At 47.6% G+C, this 12,273-nt stretch overlaps 1 protein-coding gene across 1 annotated transcript in view; it reads right to left on the reverse strand.

Annotated features, from left to right (window-relative positions):
- Pknox2 (PBX/knotted 1 homeobox 2) overlaps positions 1-12,273 on the reverse strand; it is a 103,479-nt gene that overhangs the window by 26,175 nt on the left and 65,031 nt on the right. Inside the window, exon 5 of the mRNA XM_059266755.1 lies at positions 8,580-8,768. Coding sequence (XP_059122738.1) covers positions 8,580-8,768 — 189 coding nt within the window. The remainder of the gene's footprint in view (positions 1-8,579; positions 8,769-12,273) is intronic.

A 12,273-nucleotide genomic window follows, 5' to 3' on the forward strand; every position in this document is an offset into this window, starting at 1 on the left:
GGCTGCACATTAGTCTCTAGCTCTGTGTAACAGTGACAAGGCATCTCTAACTCTCTAGGGACAGTCTCAATCTCTTCTGAAAAAGCCACGCGGCAGCTGCAGAAGCCCTGGGGGAGGAATCTATTGACTAAATACGTGGTATTGTCATCTCCTCAACAGCTTCCTCAGAGGCTTATCTGACTCTGTCCCCAGGTGGATGCTGCTGTGTGGACTCACAGAGGGACACCCACAGTGAGCTGAGCAGCACAGTGGTTGCAGTGTTAGCGGCCTTTCCGGCATTCAGTCTCACATCCCTGCTTGGACTGTCTGGGCAGCAGGCACTGAGAGCTGCCTGTCCATCCCAAGAACTCTGCTGTCTCCCTGGAGAGCCAATGGGATTATTAAAAGCTTCCCATTCCCCATCCCCACCCTACCCTGCATGCTGTTTATCTGAGACACAGAGGCAGTGAGTCCCTCAGAAGGGGCTGAGCAAGGCGGGGGGGGGGGGCAGCAAATTTACAAAAGCAGAGAACTTGTTGCCACCTGCAACCTCACCCCTGCGGCCATCACTCATCCTTATGGACATCAGTGGTCCTCACTCCAAGTCTCATTTTTGGAGCAAAAAGGTGACTTCTTCAGAGGAGGGACTTCACTAAGAAGTAAGAAAGGCTCAGGGGAGTGTATGAGGGGGTCGTGGGGCACACAAAAATTGACTGTGGTTACTTATCTGGATATGTGATCTGACTTCAGCTGGGGAGAGTTGACCTCTCCTGTGCCTTCTTCCTTCACTTTCAACAGGGAAAGGGCCTAAGATGCCCAGAAAGTTATTTTCCACCCAAAACAAAACACAGTGGGCTAAAAAAAAAAAGTATTAAAGTATGAAGGAAAGAAATGATGGAGATATTTCTCTTGAAGATGTTTTTATATATTTGGAATTTTTATCTTACTAGGATGCCCCTGAAACAGGGAGATACACTGGATGACCTTGCAAAGTCCCTTGCAGTTGAGGATTAAGGAAAAACCAATGATGGCCCTTAGGATTCCAGCGAAAGGATTAGGGGACAGGACCCAGATACAGGGCCCAGCAATCTGCCATCCTTACCCTGGCCACTAGGGGTCTCTGTGGATCCACAGCCTCAGACCAGTTTACCAACCCCTCCCAGAAGGCTAGGTCTAAGGCTTATTTGCTTGGCCTAAGAGGAGGATGGGATGCTTTTCAATGTCCCACTTCCACCAGAGAGCTTGTCCCACCTTGCTTGACATGGCCATGGACAGCCCCCCCCCCGCCCCCCCTTCCCCCCCCGACTCTTTGTTGCTTCCTATCACCTTCCCCTGGGCACACAGAAAGGTTCCCTCTTGCTCAGATGTCCTGTTGCTTGAGCTTGGGAATAGGTTTTTGAGGGCAAGGAGGCTGGCTCTTCTTTTGACACTGCCCAGCACAGTGTTGAGGATGTGCTAGGTGCTTGATAGATCTGTGGCCCAACAGGGCTGTATGGGTCTAGTGAGGAGGTTGCCTCTGTCCCCAGACACCCTTTCTGGCAGAGTCCCTCTGCTCTATCACAGCCAGAGTCCTGTCTTAGACCAAGACGAGCTAGGTTTGCAAACGCAAGGAAGCTAAGCACATATAAACAAGGCACCTAATCCTGTTCTGTTCCACCCCAGCTGGGGGCTTTGGCCTCCAGGGAAAGGCAGCCCGGACCTGCAGGGACACGCTGCAGCTGCTGCTCTTAAGGAACATTCCTTCCCGGAAGGAGCAGAGCTCTCAGGTTTCACTCACCCAGCAGAGAGCTACCCGCGGAGAACCAACAAAAGCCATGGTTCTAAAACTCTGGAAGAATCAGGCAGCACTAATTCACTTCTTGTCTGGAGTGCTGCCTTCCTGTCTAAGGGCTTATCCTCCTAAGCTGGACCACCTTCCTTTGTCCCCACCTGGCCTGAAAAGTCACAGGTCACATCCTCAGGATGCTCAGCCTGCAACAGAAGTCCCAGGGCCTTGGCAGGGGTGACTGGAGCACACTGGCTTCAGTCCCCTGACAACTTTGGAGAAGCAGAGCTTGCTGCATGTCGGAGAGAAGCTCATCCTCATGAGGGAAAGATGGGCCATCAGCATCCTCCAGAGGTTGCCTGGGAGTCCCAGAGCTAAGAGCCAGTTCCTTCATAGGCCGGTGAGCCCAGCACCTCAGGATTGTGCTCACTTTTTATCTCTTCTCTCCTCTTCTAGTCAACTGCCAAATCCAAATTCAGGCTTCGAAGTAACCCATTACATCACTTCTAGTCTCTGCATCCCTGAGCTAGGGTCACTCCCATTTGTGTAACAAGATGTCACTATATAAGAAGAACATAGGCACGCCGGGTGGCAGTGGTGGCGCACGCCTTTAATCCCAGCACTCGGGAGGCAGAGCCAGGCGGATCTCTGTGAGTTCAAGGCCAGCCTGGTCTGCAGAGTGAGATCCAGGACAGGCATCAAAACTACACAGAGAAACTCTGTCTCGAAAAACCAATAATAATAATAATAATAATAATAATAATAATAATAATAACAACAACAACAACATAGGCTCATAGTAATCACATACAACATGATTATTACTCAGTGTGTGATCCTGAGCCAGTGTCCTTACTTCTTTTCTCTCTTTCTCTCTCTCTCTTTTTTCCCTTGGATGCAAGAAGGAGAAAATATTGGGCCAGGCGGTGGTGGTGCACACCTTTAACCCCAGCACTCGGGAGGCAGAGGCAGGAGGACCTCTGTGAGTTCAAGGCCAGCCTGGTCTGCAGAGGGAGTTCTAGGACAGTCAGAGCTGTTACACCGAGAAACATTGTCTTGAAAAACCAGAGACAGGGGGCTGGAGGAATGGCTAAGGGTTCGATTCCCAGCACCCACATGGCAGCTCACAACGGTCTGTAACTCAGTTCCAGGGGGACATGACACCCTCACACAGACAGAAATGCAGGCAAAACACCAATACACATAAAAAGAAGTAAATTTAAAAAAAAGAAAAGAAAAACCAGAGAGAGAAAGAGAGAATAATGTCCATTTGAGGTCTTGTGGGGGGTAAATGAAATATACATAAGGTACCTAGTACACACTACGATTGGGACACGGAGAGCTCAGTCAATGCTGTAGGGCTCCTCTCTCACCAGTTCATGCTGTAGCCATAAAAACTCAATTAATTTGCCTCACATTGGGTCTCTAGCTCCGACCCTATTGCTTATAGCCCCCATTTTCTTTAAAATATTTAGCAGATGGCTACAGTAGTCAGCATCAACATAGATCTCCCTCAGGGCTGGAAAGATGGCTTAGTGGTTAAGAGCACCAGCTGGTCTTCTGGAGGACCTGGGTTCAATCCCCAGCACCCACATGGCAGCCCTCAACTGCCTGTGATTCCAGTTCTAGGGGATCTAACATTCTTCTGGCCTCTGTGAGTACTGTATACACACGATACACAGCCGTACACGTAGGCAAAACACTCATATACATACTTTTTTAAAAATTAAAAGAATAAACATTTTAAATAGCCCCCTCGTAAATTTAGTTTCAAGATATTCCATCATTTCCATTCCAAGGTCAGAGACTGTCATATCCATTTTTATGTCCTCAGAACTCAGCAGGTTCCACGAGTGCTTCAAAGAGTATATGATGCATGAATGAATGACTCTGTCCCCTTCTCTCTAGGGATGCTAACAGGCTATTCCTTAGCCTCTCCTGAAACTTTTTTCTGTCCTAGGAACACTTACTTTTAGAGATGCCAGTAGGCTACTAATTCTCCCAAGCCTGCCTGAAAGGCTACCTCCCCCAGGAAGTCTGACCAATGAATCTGCCGCTTCTCCCACCACGTTGGGCAAAATCCTCCATCCTGAGATTTGCCCATCCTGTCTCGGGGCAGAAGTGGACCTGGCCGTGAGCCTTGTGCTGGCTGGGTCTCAGGCCTGGCTCTGTGGGGATGTGCGGGAAGAGAAGGATGATCTCAAGCCACACATTTGGTGTGCTCAGACCCGCACCTCTTCATTCAGTCCCTTCCCTTCTCTTCAGGTGTTCCTTTCCCGTCTTTCCCCGCACTCCAGGCTCTGAGCATTCTCCACCCGACAGAATTCATCCTAGACTCACAGCTCACTCCCCTTGGAATTAGGAGCTCCCCCAGAAATAGTTACCTGGGTCCTCTCAGGACCTACTGCGGTGCACACACTAAGCATCCCCAACAGACTAGAAACTGAGTAAGAACCACGTCCCAGTCTGGTGTGCCTGTACTAGAGCTGACGCTACATCTCCATGGAGAGAGAAGGATGATTTTCAGATCAAATTAGCCCTGAGTGAGGCGAGAGTTGGCATGGTTTAGTTAGTATTCTCCAAGGACGGGAGAACCCAGAGCTGAGTCTGCAGTGTGGTAACGGGGAAGCTGCTCCGGCAGGATGCCTGGGTGTGACATGTTACTTTGGAGCAGGACAGCATAGCTTTCTGGGGAGGCGGAAACAGCGAAGTGTACTGAACACTAGAAACCCTTAAAGCTGTCTTCCCACCTCTGTGTGGCCGAAGCAGTCTCCCCACATCCCCACCGTGGTCTCACCCACTCGGAGAAATCCAACAAACAGAAATGGAGGACCAAGCTGGGAATAGGCCAGACCCCACAGAGTGAGTGAAAGTCACAACATATCATCGGGGAATGGGACTGTCAGTTGGAAGACAAAAATGTCTCCTCCTTTGCCACACAAGGCATTGTGAGCAGCACTCGGGGAAAACCATGAGCCAGCAGTTTGCAACAAAGCTGGCAGGCAGCTGGGATGCTGAGCTGGAGGATCGTGTTCCGGAGGGGCAACACCCCTCCTCAGGTCAGGCTGGCACTTGGGGCAGCTATTTCAGGCTAGAGGGGATTAAGGTTGGAGCATGACGAATGAGCATATTCACACACACACACACACACACACACACACACACACACACACACTCACTCACACTCTCCCCAACCACTCAGTTTCCTCTCCCATGCTGGCTCCTAAGATCTGCCTCTAATATTGACTAATAAGCCTCTGGTCCTAGTCCTTAGGAAGCCAAAGGCCTCTTTCTTAAATGAGCTCATGCAAGACCCCACCCATCTTGCCTCAGGGAGACATCAACAGGAACCTGATTGGAGGATGATGAGTAGCAAGTCTTATCACCTTCACCCCTTACACCCAGACTGTGCACAAGCTCATGTTCATCTAAGTGGTAATTCCTCCAAGCTGGACCACCTTGCCTTATCCCCATTTGGCCTGAAAAGTCACAGGTCACATCCTCATGTTGCTCAGCATGCAACAGAAGTCCCAGGGCCTTGGCAGGGGTGACTGGAGCACACCGTCTTCAGTCCCCTGACAACTTTGGAGAAGCAGAGCTTGCTGCATGTCGGAGAGAAGCTCATCCTCATGAGGGAAAGATGGGCCATCAGCATCCTCCATAGGCTGCCCGGGAGTCCCAGAACTAAGAGCTGGCTCCTTCGTAGGCCGGTGAGCCCAGCACCTCAGGATTGTGCTCACTTCCCACCTCTTTCCCCTCTTCCAAATTCTTGCTTACCAGCAATTCATTTCTTCACTCTATTCTCTTCATGCTTTTTGTCCTGCTATGGCCGCCATTCCTCTTCCTAATGTCTTGCAACCTCAGCCCCACATTTCCTGCCTTTGCCTCTGTCGGTGTCTCTCTGTCTCTTTCTCCTCACTGCTCCTTTCTGACAATACTTGGGCCTCTCTCCGCCTCCCTCCTGAACGATGCTAACCTTCTCTGTTTGTCTTTCCTTCCCCTTAGTTCTTTTTTCTTCCTCTTCCTCCTTCTCCCTTTTTGTCCCCAATGCATTGCTCCTTTTAATCAATGCCTATTGGTCCTGATCACACAGAAGACATCATGGCCACAGCTGGCACCATAAGACAACAATATCGAAGGGATGAGTCTATTTCAAGAGAATGTTAGCAAGCAGAAGCATGGGTAGCTGTTTTTAGGACTGTAATAAAGTGATTTGGTGATTTCAAATATATAAAATGCTGTGTCAATGCAAACAACATGTGCTTTCTAGGAGAGGAAAATGAGATACGCAATTTCTCATCTAGTGTCACATGCTGCATTAATGATAGGTTATCAGCTCCAAGAAGGAAAGGATTATCATAGAAGGGTATCGGAGAGACCTCCATAGGAGAGCAGATTCAGTGTGAAGGATGTCCCCTCAAAAGATAGGCATGGAAAAATGGTTGTGGTACCTAGAACAATGTGGCTCAGGAATGGAAACTGAGGCTAGACCTATGAGGTCTTGAATGTCAGGCAGGCAGATGTGAAGGTCCTGTTGGCAATCGGGCTCTGCAGACCACACAGGCTTTGGGAACATAAATGCAGCAGCAGCAGTGTAAGTGGAGCACAGGTGTGGAGCAGGACGGAGGGACGACCAAGGGAGACAGGTGGGAAGGGGGAGGCGGCAATCGGAGGAAAGGAGGGGGAATAATCTAAGTTACACCAACAGGAATAGCTCACCATGTATCTTTGCCTCTCTGTCTTTGGGTGTCTTTGTTTTCACCCAACTGCCTGAGTTTCTCTTTCTCTGGGATCAGACACCTTTCCGCAAAGGTTACCCAAGGGCCAGCCTCACTCACACTCAGATGCTCAGCGGCACCGAGTCTGGGAACGCCCCAGAGATCTGGCGTTTGCGAGTCAGTGGCTCTAACACCTGGATCATCCAGAGCCCATGTTCCCTTTCCCCACACACTCCACTCCCTGCAAACGCCTGCCTCCTCCAGGCTAGCTTGCCAGCCGCAGACAGACCTCCGACCCCGAGGGGCCACGGCGGCTGCTGAGCCTCCAGCCCCTTCTTCCTTCCCTCTCCATCCCGGTACCTTGGTGCACCCCCAACTCCAGAGCTCAAGGTGGAGTCGGAGGGCCCAGGAGGGGAAATCCAGGGCCTCTCCAAGGACCTGATTATTTCCAAAGACTTGTGCTAATTTTCTGATATGATCCTCACATCTCTGTGAGGCACTAAATCCTCATTACTTTTCCTGACCGATGCATTCTAATTAGATCAACACTTAAAAAAAATTCACAATAGCCACAGGATGGCTTTCCATCTCATTAACTCCCCACTTATTATTTTCATGAAAATTACTGATAAAAATGTGCATCTCCATTTGGTGAGGCCTCGCAGCCTCCTCAGCTCCTATCTTACATCTCTCCCGTCACCGGGGCTGCGCAGCGTCACCATGGCAACCCACAATAATAGAAACTAATAAATTACAAACGAGATGCTCGTTGAGCAATTATTGTCCTCTTTTATGCAAGTTTCTTGCTAATTTCGATCATAAGGGAAAGTACAATAAGACTCTGAAGGAATGAGTCTATTTCAAGAGAATATTAGCAAGCAGAAGCCAAGGCTGCTGTTTTTAGATCTATAATAAAGCGATTTGGTGATTTTGAGCAACACAAGGAGGAAATAAACTTCTTGCCCCATGTCCTATGTCATGCTTAGGATCAAGTCCCGGAGAGATCCCAGTGGGGTGAACATGATGCAATACTGAGTGTACCTGTGGAGGTGTGTGTGTATGGCGGGGGGTGGGGGTTGGGGGGTGGGGGGTGTCACAATGTACAAAGTGTGTCCCTCCCCTGGACACTGCCAACCTGAGTCCTTAAATACCTAAAATGAAAATGGCACAGCCTCTTGGGTAGTCTTTACAGCAGCTCCTATCACTCATCCTTAGAATGTTAACCTGCACCCCATCCCTGTCTAAGGAGAGGGGCTGCCGTGAGCCCCCGGGCCATCTGTACGTGTACTTTCTGGACTTTAGTAGAGAACTCGGTAAGAGGGAAACAAAGTCATGAGCCTACAGTCTATGCATGTGGTAGCAGGTGTGGTATTCAGGACAAGTCAGGCCTCTGTCTGAGTTTGTAGACTTGGAGAACACATTCTGTCCTAGAGAGAAGTGCCCGTTCTTCCCTATGGGATAGAATCGGCACCATCTCCTCAGAGGAAGGTGGCAGAGGGAATCTCAGAAGGAGGTTGGTTGAGGGGTCTTTTACAGAGGCCCTGCACCTTAGTAGGGCAGAGGTAGCAGGCAGAGTAAACAGTCAGAGGATGAGCAAGGGGAAGCGGTCCTGTGGAATTTGTCTTTATCTACTAGGTGGGCAGAATTTGGGGGAAGGATCAGTTTCCCTGGAGCCTTCTGCCAGGAGTGCCGAGAGCCACTTCATGCCCTTCAGAGGAGACTGTTTGCCAGGAGGTCTACCTACCATCCCCAGCTAGCAGCTAGGCAAGTATCTTTTCTCCTTTGCTGACCAGGGCCCACCCACTTCCTGGTAAATCCTGGAGTAGGGAGCCAAGAATTTCTTTGGACACTGGCAGGTGGGAGTCTATAGAAAAAAAAAGGACTATGCTGGCTAGGTATGGTGGCTAAGGTAGCAGGATCAAGAGTTCGAGGCCAGCCTAGGCTACAGGATAGGGCCCTGTCACAAACAATCAAATAAAAATAGGGACCTGTGCTGTCGGATGCAGAAAAGAGGACCAACTTGTAAAGGGATCTGATGATTCCAGTTGCTTTGCTGGGGTCCTTGAGACCTTTCTGCATGCCTGGCTGAGGAGTTAAGGCCCATCCCTGCGTGTTACCTGTGAGTGAAGGTTTATGGAGGGCTGGTTGGGGGAGTAGGGACCCCCGAGGTCATTCCTGAGCAGGTTATCGCTGTGCATCTTGGTTTTGAGGCAGGTGATGTAACGGTTGCAAAAGTCCTTGCAGAGTTCATTGACTTTCTCCAACTCTAGCAGGTGGATCCTCAGGACCTGGATTGCCTTCACCATCTGGGGAGAGAAGGAGCTGTAAGCCCTGGTGTCTGTATCATATCCCCCTCTGTGTCAAGCCCCCAGCCTCACCCTCAGCAGAGAACTGGTGCCCATCCTTGCTGTGGCTCCTGCTTCCCACCCACATGGTTTAAACTCTCCATCGGACCTGTTGATTATTAGCCCACTGCCAACACAGCTGTTCTGGGGTCAGTTGCGGTCTTCTGGGAATAGCACTGACTTTAGCAAGAGAAGTCCAGATTCAAGCTCCAGGTTTGCCTTAGATTATCTATGTGGCCTTGGACAACTTGGTTAAGCTCTCTATGCCCCCGCCCCCAGCATCTAGTAAGTGGGAATATTATACCCTCCTCAACAACTTTACACATTCGCTGAGGCATCATGGGAGAGGACCATGGCATACTATAAAGCATGAAGGCCTAAGCAAAAACAAGGAAGACAGAGGTCAGAGTTTCTTGGAAACGCCCCAGAGGTCAGACATTGTCTATTCTTAAGTTTATATTCTGTGTGCTTCATGTGATATGGGCTGCTTTACTCTCATGATACCTGCTGACGGACTGGATAATCCAGCATGACTTAGCTGGGCATTGGGTACCGACTGTCCGCTTTCCGTGCCCTTTGGGTCACTGCACAAGGGCCTCTTCAAATGTTCATGCCTGATCCTGACATGGCTGGAAACCACTCTGCATTTGAATCTTTCTTCCTCATTGCCATTATTGTTCCTATCGGGGTTTGTTTCATTTATTTTATTTCATCATTTTTAAAGACAGGGTTTCAAGTAGCCCAGGCTAGTCTCCAACACATTATATAGCTAAGGATGACCTTGAACTCACAATCCTTCTTCTGCATCTACCTCTCAAGCCCAAGGATTACAAGCTTGAACCGCCAAACTCAGCTTGTTGCTCTAGTTGTCATAAAAGGAAATATATGGAAGGTATGGAAAACACAGGATGAAAAAACGCTGTCTTTATCCAATTACCCTAAAAGAAAAGTTTCCGTTTTCCTCTCATTTATTTTCAACTTTTATTTACTTGTATGTGTGCACGTGTGCTGTGGTGCTCATGTGGAGTCACAGGACAACCCTGAGACTCAGGTCTTCTCTTCCATTATGTGGGTCCACAAGACTGAACTCAAGGTTGTCAGGTTAGGCAGTAGGTGAGGCATCTTGCTGGCCTACATGCATGTATTTTAACCAGTCTCCAATACACGTACACATACAACTTTGCTTTCTGGTTTTCCCTTAGCTCATCAAATATGCTTTTCTAAGTGCCAGAATTGTTTTCTCTGTCTCTCTTCTGGACTGTGAGCTGTGAGGAGGCAGGGATGACGTCTAATTGGCTCACAGCGTTATCTTATTTACATAGAATAAATATTGAATGGATGAGGATTATTTTCAATTGTCACATATGAGTCCATATGTGTGCTTTATTTAACTAGTTCTCAGTTGCTGGGTACTTAGAGTACATTCAAATTTTCAGTTTAATTTAGAAAAAAAGTTATACAACGAGGCTAGAGGACAAAGTGGATGTACTCGTGGTAGAACACTTGCTGAAGCATTCATCAGGCTCTTGGTTTGATCTACACACACACACACACACACACACACACACACACACACACACACAAGAATGCACAATAGGGACTATTTTCTAAGTATGTGATTCCGTCTTCCATTTCTGCATTATTTCCTCAGTAGAAATTCCCAAGAGTGACAGGAGAAAAATCTACATACATTGCTATAGATCATGACAAATAAACCCAAATTGCTTCCCAACAGGGGCTTGCTCAAATGGTGCTAGGATAATCAGACATCCATAAACAAGAAAAAAAAAAAAACAACAAAAAACCCTGAACCTTAATTTAAACTCCACATCTAATACAAAGATTAATTCAAACAGAGCATGTACCTAAATATAAGACAAAAACAAAAACAAAAACAAAAACAAAAACAAAAAAAAAAACCTTGTAACATTTTTAGAAAAAAGAAAATGGAGTCAGGTGTTGTGGCCCATGCCTTTAATCCCACCACTCAGAGACAGAGGCAGCAGGTAGATCACTGAGTTCAAGGCCAGTCTGGTCTACAGAGTGAGTTCCAGGACAGCCAGGGCTACACAGAGAGACCCTGTCTCAAAAAACAAAACAAAAAAGAAAGAAAGAAAACAGAAACCCTTGGTATGTAGGATTTGGCAAAGAAGTCTTAGACCTGATACCCAAACCATAATCTAAAAATGGAAAATGACTTGCTTGCTAAAATTAAAGGTGTTTGTTCTTAAAGAGAACCTGCGAGGCATGGTGGCACACGCCTTTAATCCCAGCACTCTGGAGGCAAAGGCAGGCAGATCTCTGTGAGTCAAAGACCAGCCTGATCTACAGAGTGAGTTCTGGGATAGCCAGGGCTACATAGAGAAACCCTGTCTAAAAACAAAAGCAAAAAACAAACAAGCAAGCAAGCAAGCAAACAAACAAACAAACAAAACCCCAAAACCCAACAACAACAAAAAAGACCCTGTGAAGAAGATGAAAAGACTATGGACCGGGAGAGAATATTTACAGACCACATATCTGACTTGCACCTAGAATTCGTAAAGAACTCTTAAAACTAAATGGCAAGGGCTGGAGAGATGGCTCAGAGGTTAAGAGCACTGCTTGTTCTTCCAAAGGTCCTGAGTTCAATTCCCAGCAACCACATGGTGGCTCACAACCATCTGTAATGAGATCTGGTGCCCTCTTCTGGCTTGCAGGGATATGTGCAGACAGAACACTGTAGACATAATAAATAAATAAATCTTTAAAAAAAAAAAAAAAAAAAAAAAAAACAAAAAACTAAATGGCAAAATAACAAGCAACCCAAGTAGAACAAGGGCAAAAGGTGTGATCAGATGTGCTGCTGCAGAGGATGTACAGATGGGAAATAAGCACACGGAAAGATGCTCAGTGTCATTAGCCATTAGGGGAATGCCAATTGGAACCACAATAAAGTATCTCTACACACATGCGCATAGTTCTGGTTAGAAACTGATGACGTGGGAAGAACTGGACTCTAGACGACTTGTGCATTGCTGGTGGGAACAGTAATTGCAAACAGTGTGACAATTCCTTGCAAAATTAAGCAAGGTTGTTTCATGTTGTGAATGTCTTTAATCCTAGTTGAGGGGCAGAGGCAGGCAGAAGTCTGTGAGTTCAAGGCCAGCCTTGGTTATCAAGTGAGTTTTAGGCCATCCAGGGCTACATAGTGAGAGCCCGCCTCAAAAACAAAACCAAAACAAAGCAAAGCAAAGCAAAGCAAAGCAAAACATTCAAACTAGGCATGTATTTCTCATATGACCCATCAGCTTGTGGCCATTTATTCCAAAGAAATAAAAATGTACATACACACACACACACACACACACACACACACACACGAACAGCTGCTCAAGGCAGCTTTATATCAAGTGGCCTCAAACTGGAAACAGATGAATGGATGAAGTAACTATGGTACATCCATGTCACAGGCTACAACTTGGCA

The sequence above is a fragment of the Peromyscus eremicus genome, chromosome 7 (genome assembly GCF_949786415.1).
Source record: "Peromyscus eremicus chromosome 7, PerEre_H2_v1, whole genome shotgun sequence".
Taxonomy (NCBI): domain Eukaryota; kingdom Metazoa; phylum Chordata; class Mammalia; order Rodentia; family Cricetidae; genus Peromyscus; species Peromyscus eremicus.